The sequence below is a fragment of the Sminthopsis crassicaudata genome, chromosome 2 (genome assembly GCF_048593235.1).
Source record: "Sminthopsis crassicaudata isolate SCR6 chromosome 2, ASM4859323v1, whole genome shotgun sequence".
NCBI lineage: Eukaryota > Metazoa > Chordata > Mammalia > Dasyuromorphia > Dasyuridae > Sminthopsis > Sminthopsis crassicaudata.
The window spans coordinates 151,912,922-151,932,660 of record NC_133618.1 but is presented as its reverse complement, the minus strand read 5'-3'; the positions used below and the strand labels follow the sequence as shown (position 1 = coordinate 151,932,660).

Sequence of the window (19,739 nt, the reverse complement as noted above, 5' to 3'; positions counted from 1 at the left end):
ACAGAGGCAAACAGAGTTAAATGTTTTGCCCAAGGTCACACAACTAGTGAGTGCTTAAGACTAATTTGAATTCAAGAAGATAAATCTTTCTGGCTGCAGACTCAGGGATTATCCACTATACTACAAGAAAATTTGATTAGTTGATTGACATAGATAGATCTAATCTAAAATTCTATAATCTGAAGTCAATAAGCATCTTACAACAAGATTTCTTACTAATAGTTTTTACCTCCAAGCATTTCATGTTTATTGCATTGTTTATCAGAACTCATTCTATCCCCAGAACATAGGTAGCTATGCTAGGTTTGACTTTGCACTGGAGACCTCCATTTGAATTGTGCAGAATTCTGGCTATCTTAAGAAACCAGCCACGCATTTGTAAATCATGACATGAAGCCTATTTCAAGCTGTCTCACCTCTTTTTCAAGTTCTTGCAGTCCAATGTTCTTACAAACTGTTGCTAGTTCTTCCTCATCTAGATACCCACTGCTCCCAACTCCAAGTTCTTCCCAGATTCCCCGGACCTGGTTCTCAGTTACATCTAAGGAAGCATTGGAAGACTTTGGGGAATTGCCAAATATCTCAGGGTTCCAGGTTTGGCCTGCAAATCAAAGGGAAATAAAATCCTTCAGGTAAATATTGAAGAAATTTTAAAACATAAGAAAAACTGTTTTATAAATTTTCTCACTGAGAGCCATAAAGTTACCAAAATATTCATAGCAATCCTTTTTTGAGAATAGCAAACTACTGAAAACAAAATGAGTTCCCACAGACTGGGAAATGATAGAACAAATTATGGCATTATGGCGTATGGAATATCATGGAACATTATCACAATGTAAAAGGTAAATATGAACATGAAAAGCTCAGAGAAACTTGAGAAGACTTGCATGAATGATGCAGAGGCAAAATCAAAAGAACAGTTTACATAACTACAATAATGTAAAGAAAAAGAACACTAAAAAAACCCTAAGAATCCATATCAATACAAGGACATCGATTCTGATTCCAGCAGACTGATGATGAAACACTATCTCCCTCTTCTCAGTAGAAAGGTGATAGATCATAGTAGCAGACTGAGGTATCTCCTAAGAAACCGTGGCCAATGTTTTTTATATATTTTGTTTAATTGTATTTCATTGAGCTGGTTCCTTTACAGCTTTGTTTTCTTTGTTTTTTAAAAGTGGTGAGAGATTATTGGAAAATGACAGCAAAAAAATTAAAAAGTTTTAAAAAATCACACCTAAGGAAAGATAATTACAAACAAACATACAAAAAAAGAACTATATTATTTATACTTTTAAAACAGACAAGATTTTATCTGCTGATCTACTTGTGTCTAAGAGGTCAATTTATTCACAGAGTACTTATCTTAGAAGAACACAAGTTTGTAGATATATTAGGATGTATGTGTGAAGGAAACCTACATATCTTACAGCTTGTTTAGCATACAACCACTCCTAAGAATACCAGTCTTGTGGGCTCAGGCTGGGGCTGCTGAGAGAAGCAAGAACAGAGCAGCATTCCAAACCTTTAGATTTCAAGCCCTGCTTCTGCTTGAGTGATCTGAGGGAAGGCAATCCATGATCACAGTTATTTGGATAGATGGGTTGTAATAAGAAAATTAAATCTATCTGTTTATGCACAACACACAAGCAATAGTGAAACTTAGGGATTTCAAAAAAAAAGTAAAGGATACTAATTTATTTCTGAAGGCCTTTCCAGGTCAAAATTTTTAAATTTCAAAGGACTGAGGATTTAGGATTTATTTCCCAAGGTTAGTACAAAGAAACATCTAAATATTCTGAGTTTCATCTGAGCTTTATAACACTTATCAGCTCTGAGCTAGGAGGTAAAGTTTCCCTAAAGCTGTAAAGGAACCAGTTTAAAACAAAATAAATATAAACCTGTTCCTCAGGTAAAGGTCACCTAATTGTTTTGGGGCTGTGTTTCTCTTAAGGGTGTGGGCAGTTTTGCCACTAAATTCCTCTCATATAATGACCTTTATCTACCACACTTAGTTTAAGTGAAAAAGCCTAATTGAAATAATATGAGTGGAATAAGTTTCCCTTTCCTTTTTCCTCATTTCACTCAGCATCAGCTGCTCTGCCAGGGTTCAACTCCATGGAACAAGATACCTCTTCCTGCTTAGGCTCATCACTTCTTATTTCATCACCATGTTGCTAACTGAAGCCTTGACTGACATCACCTTCCACATCCTCCTCTGTGGTCTTACTAGGGGTCTGACAGGAGAGTACCAACTTTCCCCAGTGCCTTCCCTGATAGAAGACAGAGACTGGATTATTTTGATTCACTCTATTCTGCATCTGCTTCTCTGATCTCCTTTCTGTGCTTTCTCACTTACTTCTGAGTACAGTTTCTCCTCATTTGATTATAACCTCTCTGAAGACGAAGACTGTCTTTCTTTTTATTAATTGTATCTCTAGCACTTGACAGTGCCCAACATAAACAAAAATACACTAATGGTGGCTAATTTTTAATTTCAGAGAAAATTCAAGTTCAGTGTCAATTCCCTGTGCTCTTTGGCTAGGAAGGATTGTTGAGAGGAGATAACCCCAAGGTGTCCATCAACATGGAGAAAAATTAAATATCCAGCCCTGGTGTTCATTAGTCCTTGATGGCTTGCATTTGATAAGACAGAGTGAGGCTGGTTCAGGTTACAAGTTCAACATTGGGGACTGGTATTCATTAAAGAGATCCCTTGGCTTTCCCTTCTTCCATGGCTCCTAAACATACCTCTAATCTTTCTCCAAAATCATTTTTCTGGGTTTCTTCCTTTTCTCAAAATAGTTTCAATGGCTTCCTATTTTTTATTTTTACTATATTAGTCAAAACTCTATTTTGTATTTCTTTCTATCTTTCAAAGTTTCCCATAAATAGTCCATGCTAAATATCGAACTTTATTTTTCTCTATGTTTTAACACTTTCTCTTCCACATTAGCTAGACTAGTCTATTTACTGTGTCATCAACATGGCAATGCTAACTCTTCCTTCTATGCTACCACCCATGTTGTTCCTTCCTTAGAAAAGTATCCCCATCTGTCCTCCACATATCTAACTTTTGCCCATTGTTTGGTTCAACTTAAATTTTGCTCTTCACTCCTCATTCCTCTTCAATTATTTTTTCTTCAGTGAATTTCCACTGTGTACATAGCATACTCGTAGTAATCACCTAACAAATATTAATTGAATTGAACTATATATTTTTTGTTTTAACTTTTTTTTATTATTATAGTTTTTTATTGACAAAACATATGCAGGATAATTTTTTGAATTATATTTTTATCAAATAATTTAACACTTAATGGACATTAAATTGTATACTTTGATATTATTTTCACACATGTTACTCTTGTCTCCCTAACTAGATTATAAGCTTCTTGAGGGCAAGAACCATATTCTGAAGTTCTCTATTCCTTTGGTTGATTTTTGAGCTTCTAGAGAATCCTTTATGCAAATGTAAGCAAATCCTGCTATTTTTCCCATGAGTAAATCAAAATGGGCAGCTACAAGGCCCAGTGCAGTGGAGGGCCTGAAGTCAGGAAGACTCATTTTCCTGAGTTCAAATCTAGCCTCAGACATTTGTTAACTGTGTGACCCTGGGCAAGTCACTTAACTTTGTCTGTCGGTCCTCATCTGTAAAAAGAGCAGGAAAAGGAAATAGCAAACCACTCCAGTATCTCTGCCAAGAAAATTCTAAATAGACTCACTAAGAGCCAGATATGACTGAAAAAAACAGACTGGACAACAAACGTCAAATGGACTTACTATATTCTTACCTCATCCTAAGGTATAGCTAATGGGATGATCTTGAAGGATTGATTAGAGCACTCATTGCCTTAATAACTCTCAGAGCAAACACTGGTCAATTTATTATAAATAGCTAGCTTTATTTTTACCTTGTGATTCAAAAGTCTCATTCTGGGGTTCTTTAGCACTTTCTACTTCTTCATCTGACTTGAGACTCTGTGAAAAAATTCATAGAGAAAGAAAATGTCTAAGGAAGGGAACAGAATAGAGAGAAATGCAATGTGGCTTAATTGTAAGGAAAATCCAGTATACAATAAATTAAAATCTGAACAAATCAATTTAATCTTGTTTCAGAGAACAAGAATCAAACTCTGGGATTTCCACATTGTTCTACCCCCTCCCCCCAACACTTCTTAAGCACTTGGGGTTTCATTGTGGATCCAGTTATTCTACAAGGAGTAAAAATAGAGATTTTCACCCTGTACTAAAAGAAGTAACTAATCAGATAATTTATGGAAAACTTTCATAGTCTCCTTGGTCTCCAGGTCCAAGGGGGACTTTTGGCTGCTGTGACATCACCAACAGCATCACTGGGGCATGATTAGCCCAATACTGAGTAACTGAGAAGAAGGAAGATCTGGAGAATGAAACTTACCTCAACACTCTCCAGAGAAGCTGAGCGCCTCAGTGGGCTTTTCACATTGGCATTTATTTGCTGTTCTTGCAAAAACTTGGTTTCAGGCTCAGGATCTTGTAGTTCAGGTCGGGACCGACGACCATAGCACTTGGCTCCATTCACATACTTTGGCTGAACTTCATCTGGGCCAGCTAGGAAGAAAAATCAGGAAACTTGAGAAACATTTAAAAAGGGGGGGAAAGCATCTGTGCCTCCTCCTTCCTAAATAACTCCTCCTTAAAGTCTCTTCTTAGGAAAGTAGCAAACTAAAAACCTTCAAAATATGACACATACACTGATTCTTAGTGATCGGCCCATCAATATGTTGTTACCTTGATGTAATTTTCAAAAAAAGAAAATGACATGAAGCTTTAGAAGTTTGCCAACAACTTCCTATTCACTTTATATTTACACATTTTAAAACTAAATTTTGAGACTATGAGATCTAGTGAATATAGGTCAGGATCAACATCATTACAGTATTAACATACTAATTAGTTCCAATAAATGGTTAAACAAGTGTCTTTGAAACTTAACAACAAGCCTGTCAGAAAAGAGTTTGTGGGATTTCTGGTAACCCCTAGAATCCTGCGTGCCTATGCCTAATTAATTTCATTAAAGCTATTAGGACCAGAAGTCGTTGTTCAGTCAGGTCCAATTCTTCAGGATGCTATCTGGGCTTTTCTTGGCAAAGATTAGCGTGTTTTGCCATTTCCTCTCACCTCATTTTATAGACGAGAAACTGAGGCAAGTTGGGCAAAGTGGCTTGTTCAGGATCATACAGGTAGTAAGTTCCTGAGGCCAGATTTGAACCCAGGAAGATGAATCTTTTTGATTACTAAGCAATCTAGATGACTCAGGACAAACTTTATTACAACCCAATTGAAGTAATTATATGGAATAGAGAAGGAACATCAGGAAAGACCGAAAGCTGTCTATAAAGGAGAAAATTAATTTTACAGATTTGAGACAATGAGAAAATAATGGGGGGGGGTAACCTTGAGGAAGGGAAGAAGGAAATATAAACATATTTGTTTAAATACTTATCTAGCCTTTCCTACTGGATGGGTAAGAGCCTTATAGTCACTAAATGCTAGAGATATTTTTTAAAATTCCATAGTCTTTGCCCTTAAGGAATCTAATACAGAAAATATGGTAAGAAAATATGTCATATGACACCTAACAAGATCATTATACAAATATAGAAAGTAGGTACTATAAGAAGTAAGCAATAGAACCAGGATTCAAACTTAGGACCTCTCAGCTCAGAGATAGTATTTTTCTATAATGTCTCATTGTCATAAAAAAGGCCAAAGAAGAGATCCAAAGTGCTCCAGTAAAATGTAAAGATGTGGAGATTATTTTCACTTGGGAAATTTGGGAGCATTTCATGAAGGAGAAATGATTCTCGAAGAAAGAAACACATTTCAAAAGACAGAAATGTGAAGAGGGGATTCCACACATGAGTGACCACCTATTCAAAAGTGAGAGAGGATGGGGTAAGAATAAGGAAAAGCTTAGTCCAGTGTTGATGGAATATAGAGTTCTTTAAGAGGAGTAATTTGAAACAAGACTGATATAATAGGTATAGCCAAGTTGTACAAGGCCTTAATTACGAGTTTACCTGCTTAAGCTTAATCAAGTCATTTACTCTGTATGTGGGTTTTGTTTTTTAACTGTACAAGCAACAGGGCACAAAGGCTTTTAAGCAAAGGGGTGACAAGGTTATCCAATGATGCCAAGTTCATAGAAGATGTAACTGATTTGACTTGAGATGACAGGAAAAAAGAGATGGCTAGCTGATTATTTTGAAATAGTAGTAAAATTCTTTGTGCTTATTTAGTTGTAGGAGTTCCTTATATGAGTAAGAAGAATTGTAAATAGAAGGAAATCAGGTATGAAGTGGGAAGCTGAAGATGTAGGAGGCCCATGAAAAGAAAACTGAGGATAGTGTTACACAAGACCCTTGTGAATCACCAAATAGATTAGGAAAATAGACTTATTAGGTAATCTAATTTTGGCAACACATTCAAATTTGTTCATTAGTAATGAATCTAAACTCATTTCCAAAGTTTGAAGTATTAGTACTTTTGCAACTGGAGAATAATCTGTTATCTAAAAACATCTCATGGCAAGCCAAGGTTTTTTTTATGCTTTTCAGAGTCAATTTTCTTCCCTTAATTTCATTTCCTTGCTCCTGTTTAGATTATTCCTTAACCCTGCCCACTCTTTCCAGACACTCAATTATCTTCTTATGGTAATGAGTTGCCCAGAAAAACCCACATATTTTTCATAGCATTTTACACTTAATCTCATTAGCATAGTATAGAAAAACATCACCTGCCTCTTTCATGGACAGTTCTTTTTGAAAAATGAGAGGCAGCTGGGAAGAGGTAGCACAAGAGTGTTGGATTTAAGAATTAGAAGATAGAAGTTAAAATGCTCTCTCAATTTCTGATAATTGCATGAATGTAAAACAAAACACAACTTCTCTATGCTTCAATTTCTTTATCTCTAAAATGAAAAAATTGGACCAGGTGATCTCTAAGGTACTTTTCAGCTTTTCAGTGTTAATATACATTACTTTAATGCGTATAAGCACACAAGATAATAAAGAATGAGCTGTAAAGAAGAGGTAATTCTATCATATACTTAAAATGTTTAAATTGAATTTTAAATCTGGAAAGGACCATAGAGACCATCACACTTGCCTCCTTCATTTGACATATCAGGAAACCAAAGCTCAGCAAGATAAAGGGGACTCTCTAAGGTTACACATCAAGTGAATATTGTAAGCAGCAAAGATGGAACTAGAATGCTAGTCTTCCAACAAGGCTTAGTCTTCACCTTTTTCTCCCTCCCACCTTCCTCTACTCACTGGGAAAGAAGGAAGGAAGGAAGGAAGGAAGGAAGGAAGGAAGGAAGGAAGGAAGGAAGGAAGGAAGGAAGGAAGGAAGGAAGGAAGGAAGGAAGGAAGGAAGGAAGGAAGGAAGGAAGGAAGGAAGGAAGGAAGGGAGGGAGGGAGGGAGGGAGGGAGGGAGGAAGGAAGGAAGGAAGGAAGGAAGGAAGGGAGGGAGGGAGGGAGGAAGGAAGGAAGGAAGGGAGGGAGGGAGGGAGGGAGGGAGGAAGGAAGGAAGGAAGGAAGGAAGGAAGGAAGGAAGGGAGGAAGGAAGGGAGGGAGGGAGGGAGGGAGGAGGGAGGGAAGGAAAGGAAGGAGGGAGGGAGGGAATAAATAAACTTTTACCATATAAGCACAGTCAACAAAACAAATTCCCACATTAGTTATGTCTATCTTATTTTCCATCAATCAAAATCTGACCCTTTTCCATCTATAATACTGTTTTTATTTCTGCATGTGTGTGCACATATTTAATGTGGACACAACTATTGGGAAAATCTTCCTGCAGCATAGGCCTGACAAGAAATGCTAGACTTGGACTGGAGAAATTTGGTCTCTAATTTCTCCTCTGACACTTATCCTTAAAACAGAAAGAAAAGTTTCCTTAAAACAGAAATAATAATACCTACAGTGCTTAATCTCTCAAACTGGCTGTGAGGATCAAATAAGACAACATGTAAAATACTTTTGAGACAATTTATGTAAAATACATTGCAAAATTGTATAAGTAAACTACTGCCAAACAATAAGCACCCCTCTGTTTTCTCAGCTTTAGAATAATTTTCTGTCTCTTCCGAAAGGCACAAAATAATGGGAGGAGGTAAAGGAAATTTAAGATAAGAGAACAAAGTATGGAAGGGCTGTGTAGGGAGGAGGACAAGGTTTCTAGGAGGTGGAAGTTGGGAGTATGCTAAAAGGATATGAATGATAAGGGAAGTAAAAGAACAAAAATAGATGGGGGAGTAGGAAACTAAGAAGTTATAAGGGAGATGAGCAGTGGAATTGGAAAGTCAAAGAAATAAAATTTTATGGAGAAAATACACTGCAGCTCTGGAAAGGGAAATCTGGTACCTCTTTACCACATATATACATAGGATTTGCCTTTTTTTAAAACCCTACCTGTGGAAACAAATTCAAATCAGGCCTAGAATTAAGTGAGAGTTCAGCTGGAGTACCTTTTTGAATGGGGGCACAGAGGCGAGTACCAGGGAATTCATCCTTAGCTGTTACAAGAAGTGGAGTGTCAGGCACTGCATTTGAGCCACTTAACAGTGGATAATTTTGAAAATCTAGACAAACAATAAAAATAATTAAAAAGAAAGGCAAATTATAATAGTGATACCAACAACTCCTTGAAGTTTAGCTCTTCCCATCTCTTAAAAATCCTATTATCCCATCAAACTATAATCCCATATCTCTTTTTTTTTCTTTGTCAAATTCCTATTAATAGTAATCAACACTGTCTGCTTACACTTCCTAATAACTCAATTACTTTCCAACCTCTGGCAATCTGGCTTCTTATCTCCCAAATTTTATCAATCAATAAGCCCCTATTAATTACCTATTATGGTACCAAGTCCTGTGTGGGCTCTCAGGATACAAAAACAAAAAGAAAAGTGAAAAACAGTTTTTTTTTTCCCAAAAAATTAACATACCTCCTGTCTATCCCTCAAAACTCAACTTGAATATATTTGATTGAAACCACTCTGTTAAAAGATATCCATGATCTTTTAATTATTATATCTGATGACCTGTTCTCAGTCCATTCGTTCATGACATCTGTGTAGCTTGCAGCATCACTGACTCCAGCCATGTTTCACTTTACTCATAGGCTCTCTGCTTACCAGGCTTCAGACCTTACACTGTGTACATTTTAGCCCTGGAATTTCTGGCCTGCCTCGCCCCACTTCTCTGCATTCTGCCTGATGAATGCTTAGATGAATGGCTGATTCACTAGGAGGCTCTAGCAGTGGATCACTTCCTCCGTTCTTATCTTCTTGCTAGCTATCTTGCTGTCAAGCTTCATACCTACTGAGTATCTCTCAAAATCCACTCCTGATTTTAATGAGTTCACAATCCAATGGAAGAAGGACCTCAAGGTCATGCCATCTGAGGAGTCTGTGAAAGCACTGGGATATTTATCTTTGAGAAGCCTCTATAAGGCTTGGGGGGCATGATATCTAATCTTCAGGTATCTGAAAGACTTTTATCTGGACTGAAGATAAGACTGTTTGACCCCCCCCACAAGGACCTTCCCACAAGGAAGAACAATAAATAGAAGTTACAAAGAGGCAAAATTAATTTGAGGTAAGGAAAAACTTCCTTAAGAGGCAATGTCCCCTCATGGGAGATCTTCAAGCCAGACGCTTGATGACCACTTACTGGATAGGCTGCAGGAAACATTCTTTTTTGGGGTGGGATCTGAAACACACATCCATTAGGGTATCTTCCATATCCGAAAAATCTATGATCCCTAATGAGGAGCTATTTTTACTTGAAGATCTTAATAATGGCAATCTCATTACTTTCCTAGGCAGCTCACTGTACTTGAAAACATTTCTAATGGTAAAGAAATTTTTCCTTATATCCTTTTACAACTTCTTTCTATTATTTTTTTTTCTTCTATCCTTTATAGCTAAGCAGAACAAGGGAAATCTTTCAGCCAAATGTTAGCCCTTGGATATAACAATCATATTGTTCCAATCCTTCTGCCTGAAACAGCAGAAAGAGAATGAATATCACTATAATTTAGCACATATGTTGCAAGAAGAATCATTGTTTCTTTCAAAATAATGGCAGCTTGAAACAGGCTAAAAATTTGCCAAGGCCACAGTTTATCAACAGAGAAATGAGCATTTTGACTTTATGGATATCTATTAAAGGCATTCTACCATGCTACCTCTAAGAAATCATATCCTATGAATATATATCATTTTTACCTCAGAAGCAAATAAACTACAGACAAATGCTGTAACAAAGTAGGCCACTGTATCCAATATTTGACTATATTATAATCTGGGTCATCTATCTTCCTTCCACACATACATATTAAAACATTAAGACATACACTAATCTGAAAATGGGAAACCCATAAGAATGGTACTATCTTTCCCTTACCAAGACTAGAATCCTTATAGGGTTTTATTAAATGAATTTAAAATGATACATTGCCAACTAAAGAGGCAGTGGTAGTGAGTCTACCATAAGCTCCATTGAATAATCATTTCATATTCATTATTTTATTCAATCCTCACAACAATCCTTTGAGGTATATATGAAAAGAATTTCTATTTTATGAGTGAGTAAGCTGAAAAATACAGAAGTTATGCCTTACAGAAAGTCACACAACACAACTTAATAAAGATAGCTAAGGAAACAGAATGAAAATTTCCTATACCCCAGGGCTGTGTTCTTTCCTTAAGATACCAGGGCCCCTTAAAAGAAACAACAAAAAATGAAAACAAGGCAAAGACAATTGTGGGGCACATTCTTACCTGGTTCCAAGTAGCTACTATCTTCAGAAGTGCTGACATTGATATCTGATGACAGTATAGCCACAAAACCTTCTTTAAATTCTTCAAAGTTTACCTGGGAAAAATTTAAAAATAGAAGGAAATCTTTTCAGCACGTTAAAGAAACCATCAGAATCTAATGCTCTTAACTATCTGATGTTCTTTCCTCTGTGTTTAGATTGCATCCATTGAAAATAGCCCACATAAGTATTACAGATATAGGCCATGGCATTTTATTTCAAGAACATCACATGTTGGGGACATTTTCTTGCCTTCTCTTTTCTTTTCAGATTAATCATTTGACGACATTTTTTAGATTCATAGACTATTAGACCTGAAAAGGAACCCAAGAGATCTTCCAGTCAAATCTTGCCTTTCCTCTTCATTTTATAGATAACATTAACCCATCTTGCCACTGGACTCAGATAGCTCCAGAGAAGAAAGTGAAGTTGGTGACTTTGCACAGCACTCCCTCACTTAATCCAACTTACTTGCATGTCATGGTCTTCTTTGAGAACAAAGAACAAACAACAACAATAACCTCTGTGAGAGGAGAAGTAATTGATCCAAGGACATACAATCAGAAGCAGAGTCAAGATAGAATTCAGATCTTCTGACTCATGGTTTTGTGCTTTTTGCCTTATACCTATCTTTTGAATGTCTTAAAATCCAACAGTTTCTCAGAATCTGATCAACTTAAAACTCCCATATTTAGAACCAGAGGATTTTTTCCTTAGAATTTACATATATTCATACCTTCTGTTTTTAAACATTTTAGAATTATTAACCTATTAACAGTAAAACATGAATAATTGGAAAAATATATAAAACAAAGAATAAAAGAAAGAACATACATAAAACTGAGCATTTAACAAAATAGAACCAAATAAATTAGCAAATGATTTTTTTTCTGTGTCCCCTTCTTTGCCTTCATTTTCTTTTCATACATCCATAATAGTAGTCAATGTGTTCTGCTGAAATCCCTTTATATCACTTAATTTGCCTTTCTATTCATCCTTAATATTTTTCATATTTATTTTTATGGGGCTACAACAATATATTATTTCATCAGCAATCATTTTGTTAGCCCAGGGAGGAACTTCCTCCCAATGCCTCAATTTCCTAATTGGTGATTGCCTCTCCCAGACTATTTTAGGAAAGATCTAAATATGCTTTTCTTCAATCCCTCTTTCTAACTATTTGCTTCCCAGCATCTTCACCAAAAGGCTTATCCCCTCACCCCACCATTCCTAATACTTTTGCATACATTTTCCCCTTACCCTCTCTATCCGCCTTCCTCCTTTGTTGCCCTCAAGATACTATGAACCATGATCAGATCAACTTTAGTGAAAATCCTGACTGGAATGTAGAAATCTACTTCCCTAAGGCCCTACTCACTATTACTATAACTTTTTTGGATCAAAGTACTGATAGCTCTTCCTGGATAATCACTCTCCCTAAGTGTATTCTGTCCCCAAACAATGATGTTTTAAGGACAAGAAATTGCCTTTGATTTTGTATTTACATCCCCAATATTGAATACAGTGCTCAACATATAGTTTTTAATAAATTTTAAATGTTCAATGATTTAAATTATGGTAATAATTATTACATATTATGTTATAATTATTATAAAATTTTTAAATAAATTTAATAAATTCATTCAGTAATAACTTACATCTATATATATTTAAAATTTGCAAAGTGCTTTCTTCACACAACTTTGTGAAGTTAAGTAGTGAAAGTATTACTATTCTCATCTTGCAGATAATTTTACATTTGATCTATTATTTTAACTCTGACATTGTAATTAATCTTGAGATAACTTCCTACCATTTGTAAATAGATTGGGATCTGTATAGATTGAGAGTATCCCCACCTTGGGAAGCCCTCTTAGCCAACAAAAATCACAGTTCTTTCAAGTATTGACAGATTTACAAAGAACTAAGGCTTGCCTAACATTATACAACTCTATGGCAGTATTCAAACAAAGGTCTCTTGGCTTCAAAGACAAATGAAGAACAGTTTCTGTACTCGAGGAGCTTATACTGGGAAAATGCAAGATATCCACCAATAAGTAAATACAAGTTATTTTGAGGAGAGAGGGAAAGGACGATCGTTGGAGGGAATGAGAAGATGAAAAGGGTGAGGGGAACAGAGAGAGCACATTATCAACTAGAGGAATCAGTAAGGCGTCTTTTAGCTGAGTTTGAAGGAAGGTAGGGATTCTAGAAGAAAGGAATGATGAGGAGGTATATCTCAAGTACGGGGGAAAGTTCACACAAAGACATTAAGGAGAGAAACAGAAGGCCAATTTCATTGAAGAGCAAATAAGCCAATTTGGCTAGAACTTAGAGATATTGTCCAGAACTTTAAAAGTCAAAGAATGAAATCAACTTCAGAACTAATGAAGACTCTTAAGTAGGAAAGGGAAAAGATAATTTGTGCTTTGGTACAGGTTTTGGCAGCTATGTGGAGGCTGAGTTGTACAGGGAAGAGATTGGAAATTGAGAAACCAAAAAAGGGAGAATTCAGTTCTTAACGCTATGCACTTTATGTACTCGTCTCAAATCTCCCACTGCTTAGTGGACATCTCCAACTAAATATCCCATAGATATCTTAAACTTCAAGTGGAACTCATATCTCCCTCTTTCTCAAACCCTCCCCTCTTCTAAAATTCCATTATTGTCAAGGGTACCATCTTTCCAGTCACCCAAGCTCAGAATCTCTGTATAATCCATAACTTCTCACTTTCTCTCACCCTCCACCATATCAATCAGTCACTCAGTCAATAAACATTTATTAAACACCTATGGTATGTTAGGCATTGTGCTAAGGGCAAAGGATACAATATGAAAAAGATATTCCCTGTCCTTAAGGAGCTTACCAACTAATGGGGGGAAGAAAAACATAAAAGGAAGTTGAACAGAGGGAGAAGATTCTCACTACCCCCTGCTTTTAACTGCAGGGGAAATGATAAAATCCAGTTCAAAGAAATGCAACAGATAGGAAATGATAGATAGCTAGCCTGGAAACTCTCTTTATGTAGAAGCTTTGGGAGAACTTTTTTGTTCCACCCTTCAGCCCTTGCAAAACTGAGGAGAGTAGAGGGTTATGAGAGTGTGATGATTTATGAGTCAAGATTGATTCTCGTAGGATGTTGAATTTCCTGATGATGAGATTCTCAGGTCCTATCTAATCTATTGCTAAATTTTACAGATCAGAGAATTATAAAGGTCCCAAACTAGATGAAAATGCAATTGGGAAATATTTATTAATTTATATTTCCAATGTAAAAACTTTTCTACATTTGTTTTTTAAAATTTTGAGTCCCAAATTTTCTCTCTCCCTTCCTCCCCTTCCCCTCAAGAAAGCAAGCAATTTTATATTGATGATACATATACAATCATACAAAACATATTTCCATATCAGCCAAAAAGACAGACCCTTTTTCAAAAAAGAAAAAGAAAGAAAGAAAGAAAAACAAAGAAAAATAAAAGTTTAAAAAGTTTCAATCGACATTCATACTCCAGCAGTTCTTTCTCTGAAAGTAGCTAGCTTTTTTCATCATAAATCCTTCAGAATTGTCTCGAATCACTGTATTGCTAAGAATAGTTAAGTAATTCACAGTTGGTCATCATGCAATAGAGAATATAAAGCACTCTGAAAATTTTAAAAAGCATTATATAAATGTCATATATTATTATATTGAAATAATTAAATGGATTTTTATGATCTCCCTCATTTGAAAATTTTCTCCAACAAAGCAGATGGAAAACATAAAGCAATTATTAAATGTTTACTATATTTATTATATTGTGGGATATAAACACAAGAAAAAAATAATTCCTGCCTTCAAAGAACTCACATTCTAAGGGAGCTGAAGAGGGTAGGGGAAAGTAGCTGCTTGGAAGCAAGGTAGAAAAGTAGGAGAGTTATTGAGGGGATCCCCCAGGTTTGAAGTTAGTTTGGGTAGCATGGAAGTTCTCCTCAAATGGAAAAAGACTCACTCCCTTGAGGCAGCTATTAGGGGTGAAGGAGTTTCTAGCATAAAAAGACTGCTGTCGAAGTAGAGGTGGAAGTGGAAGTGGAGATAAAGATGAAGAGGTCCTCAGGTAAGTCACAGGCTGGGCCTATTCTGAAGGGATGCAGATCACTGCCCATCCATGCCTACTCATCTTGTTCAGCTATGCTATCCATAGCTTCCCATGAGTTCATACAAAGGTTCTGCCTAGAATCTAAAGTACTAGATAACTTTCTCAACTTCTGTCAACCTCAAAAGGATTATCAATAGAAAACTTGGAGTCTTGGCTATTATCATTAATATTGCAATTGAGGAAACAAATCCTCAAAAAGATTTATCTTGCCTCTTTGGTCATAAAACTTGCTTTGTTGGTCATACAACTAGTAAATATAATTCAAGCCCAAGAACCAAAGTCAAGAAGAACCAAATTTAAATCCAGCCTCAGACACTTATTAGCTAAGTGACCCTGGACAAGTCACTTTGCCTCAACTTGTCTCATTTTCCTCATCTGTATAATGGGGAAATAATAGCATTTACCTCCTAGTTATAAGGATCAAATAAGATAATAATAAGTTAGTAATTAAGTAACTGAGTTGTTGTGAGGATCAACTGAGTAATAATAGAAGAATGCTTAGTCTGATGCTTGGCACATGGTAAGCATTACATAAATGTTAGGTGGGGTTAAAAAGGGTCTTTACTGATCCCAAAGTAGTATATGTGTAGGGAACTTCAAGTAGACCATTTTGGCTACAGAGTAGATCATGAGTATTATGAGACAAAGCCTTTAATTTAGTTTATAGAAAGGCTCTAGTGCCAGGCTAAGTTATCTCAACTTACTTCAATAGTCAGTATAGAGCCACTGAAGATTTTGAGCAAAAGAAAGAGGTAATCATAGCTATGTATTAGCATCAGGTAGCAAAACATAAAATGGATACATAAAAACACAGCCTTTCAGACTAAAGTCTCATTAGACAAGCTGCCTACCATGAAACTATTTTCATTGTCTTGGGCATTTTCTCTTAAGGGAGAATTTTTTGCTTAGCTCAGGTGTTGGGACATTCAAACCCAGAAGAAAGAAGCTGACTTGTTTACTTCTGCTAAATCAACAAGATGGTATTGAAAAAACAAACTACATGGAAATTCCCCAAAGGAGGTCACAGGAATTTCAAGGCACATTAATTTGCTGGCTAAGAGCCAGCCATTGCTAGTGTTTCTCTAATAGGAAGTAGAAATGAAAAACAAGCACTCTCCACATTTATAGAAAAAATTTGCCAGCCCATGAATTAGTAATTTTATTCCTCTGTTTCTTTATGCCTTCTAAAACAGCAACATTTTTATTTGTGTGATACTTTTTCCCCTGACTCAGATCTCAACTCTTGTAGTTTTGGAGACATTTCATACTTTCTGTGCACAAAGCCATAGCCTGACATCAATACTTCTAGTGACGAACTTTTCTTATCCTAAATCTAGGTTGAAGGAGAAAAAAATCTGAAACTCAAAATCTTACAGAAATGAATATTGTAAACTGTTTTTACATGTAATTGGGAAAATGAAACACTACTGAGGCAAAAAAAAAAAAAAGGCTAAAGTAGATAGGGGCAGAGCTAGGGAAAGGGAAATCAATCTGATCTCATTTACATAGAGAACTATGTCCACAAGGATAGTTCAGCACCACAACTTAGAGAGTTTCTATGGTGATATTCAACTTGAAAAGACCCTATAACTATTATTAATCTATGTATAAGGATCTTTGTGGGCTAAATGCATATATATATACATATTATATCAATACATGCATATATATGTATACATATGTACAAAATATACATATATGAATATAAAACAAAGCTCAAAAAATTGAGGTATGCCTCTGTGTGTGTGTGTATATATATATTTATACATGTATACATATGTAATAGATATTTACATATATGTGTATAAACACACAAAGGCATATCTCATTTTTTAAGCTTTACTTTATTGTGCTTTGCAGATGTTTTTTACAATTTGAAGATTTGTGTTAACTTTGCATCAAGCAAATGTATCAGCTCCATTTTTACAGCAGCATGTGCCCAAATTGTGTCTGTCATGTTTTAGTAATTCTTGCAATGTGTCAAATTTTTTCAATATTATTATATCTATTATGATGCTCTGTGATCAGTGGTCTTTGATATTACAACTGTAATTGTTTTGGGGCACCACAAATTATATAAAATTTAAAATTTAATTTAAATTTAAATTTTAAATTTAATTTTAAATTTAAATTTTAAATTTAATTTAATTTAAAATTAAATATAAAATTATATAAATTATATAAGACAGCAAACAATCAATAAATGTTATGTGTGTTTTGACTGCTCCACTAAAGGGCTATTCTGTGTCTCTCTAAATCTCCTCAGGCCTCCCTATTGCCTGAGACACAATGAAACTGAAATTTGGCCAATTAATAACTTTACCATGGCCTCTAAGTGTTTAAGTGAAAGTAAGAATCAATCAATGTGCAAACTTCATGGTTGTCTTGTTTTAAGAAATTGCCATAGTCAACCCAATCTTCAATAACCACCACCCTGATCAGTCAATAAGTATCAATACTTAGGTAAAACCCTTATCAATAAAAAGATTATGGCTCACTGAAGACTCAGAGAGTGTATTTTTTAGCATTTTTTGGCAATAAAAATTAAAGTTTGTCATTCTTTTTTCAGACAAAATACTATTACACACAATAGACTATGGTATTGTATAAACATAACTTTTATATGCACTGGGAAACCAAAAAATCCATGTGACTCACTTTATTGTGATATTCACTTTATTGCAGTAGCTTGGAACCAAAGCCATAATATTTCCAAAGTATGCCTGCACGTGTCAGTATAAATATAGTAAAATATAATAGCTTTATCTTATGGTATTTATTTCCTTCAATATTTCTCAATTATATTTTAATCTGGTTCCAACTGAACTCAGGACATGAAGCCCACCAGCTGCATGTTTATCCTCTGGCCTAAGGCATTGAGAGGTTACATGAAATTTGGCCAAGATCTCTCAGTCAGCATGTGTCAAGGACAGGATTTAAATCTATATTTTCCTAACTTTGAGATGGATTCTCTGTTCTCTATATGAGGCTACAAAAATGATAAAATTGAGCTTCAGAAGGAGAAATAATAACCCATTACTGAGAAAAAACTGAAAGATAACAAAGAGGGAAGCAAAAACAAATAAATCAGAAAAGAGGCCTCCTGGACATATTATCTATGGAATTGTGGTTTAAGTCAAATAACTCCTCAGTTTCCTCACTTCTGAAATATACTTTCTACCTTACAGGATTCCTTGAGGAAATTGCTTTGCAAGTCTTAAAGTGTTATATACGATGCATTATGATTCCTATTCAAAGGTTTTCTTTTGCACATGTTTAACTTATATTGGAATACTTGCTGGGGGGGGGAGGGAGAGGGAAAAAATATGGAACACAAGATTTTGCAAGGGTGAATGTTAAACATCAGTGTTCCGAGTAATAAAAGGTTACTGAACTGAAGGATCACAAGTACATAACAGCATCTAGATTAAAAGCTAGGATCAGAACTAGCTTCACATAGTCATGTGGTTTGTGGCAGTATGAAAGCTGGAGACCAGGATGACAATTTCTCTCTCACTCAATCTGTTTACTGGCATGTGTATTTTATATCTAGTTTTGCTTTCCAGCTTCTTTTAAGTTGCAGCAGGATAGCTCCTAACCCCCACTACCAGCTTCATTTTTTAAGAAAACAACTGCATAGACTATCCCATCAGCCCTTCAGCTAGATATTTTCTCAGCAATCTATCTTTGGCTTCTCTCTTCAGACAGGTCCTCAGCAACCTCATTCATATGTATGACTATAGCCCGTATGCAGATTTCTCTTTAGTACTCATCTCCCTCCCAAACTCTAGACTTGCATTTCCAATTGCTTATCTGCAGGATTCAACCTTCACAGACACCTCGAAAACTGATTTTATCATCCTTCTCTAGACACTGCTCCTCCTTGTGGCTTCACTGGGTGGATGATGACAGAACCAACTCCCACATTCAAAATCTTGGATTTTTCCTTCTTTCACCCCTTTCATATCTAATCAGAGAACCAGAGATTCTTGAAGTTGTAAAGGAATTCAGAAACTAGTCAGTCTAATCCAAAACTGAACAGGAATCTATTTCTACAGCTTCCCTGAGAAGGGAACAGCTAGTTTTTGCTTGAAGTCTTCTAGTGAGGGCAGTTCCCTCTGCTTTTAGGATAGCACTTATTGTCGAGATAGGGAAGCTAATGGCATAGTGGATAGCATGTGAGAGCTGGAGTCAGGAAGACTCATCTTCCTGAGTTCAAATCTGGTCTCAGACACTTAATTGCATTTGTCCTACTTTCTTCTGTTAGATGAGCTGAAGAAGGAAATGGCAAATTTATTCAGTATCTTTGCCAAAAAAATGGGGTATGACACACAACAATAACAATATTGTTAGGTACAACAATAAAACACTGTTAGGATGTTTTTCCTTACATTGAATTGAAATCTGCCTTTTTTGCAACTTCAATTCATTGTGACTCCTAATTCTGCCCTCTGAAGCCAAACAAAAGAAATTTAATCAATCTTCTAAATAACATATTTTCAAATACTTGATAATAGCTACTATGTTCCATTGAGTCTTCTCCAATTTAACAATACTCAGTTCCTTCAACTGATTTTCAGCTGACACAGACTCAAAGCCTTTAAGGATTCTGGTTGTCCTCTAGATACTTTCTCACTTATCAATGTCTTTCCTAATATATGAGCTCAGAAATAAAAGCAATGCTTCAGAAAATCTACAACGGAAGTATAACTCCTATCTTCTGG

At 35.7% G+C, this 19,739-nt stretch overlaps 1 protein-coding gene across 2 annotated transcripts in view; it reads right to left on the bottom strand.

Moving 5' to 3' along the window:
* The window catches only part of NINL (ninein like), a 157,079-nt gene that overhangs the window by 81,403 nt on the left and 55,937 nt on the right, over positions 1-19,739 (bottom strand). For both annotated transcript variants that reach the window (XM_074287699.1, XM_074287700.1), the window contains exons 3-7: positions 10,841-10,934; positions 8,522-8,635; positions 4,427-4,599; positions 3,921-3,987; positions 417-601 (exon numbers count right to left, since the gene is read on the bottom strand). In XM_074287699.1, coding sequence (XP_074143800.1) covers positions 417-601; positions 3,921-3,987; positions 4,427-4,599; positions 8,522-8,635; positions 10,841-10,934 — 633 coding nt within the window. The remainder of the gene's footprint in view (positions 1-416; positions 602-3,920; positions 3,988-4,426; positions 4,600-8,521; positions 8,636-10,840; positions 10,935-19,739) is intronic.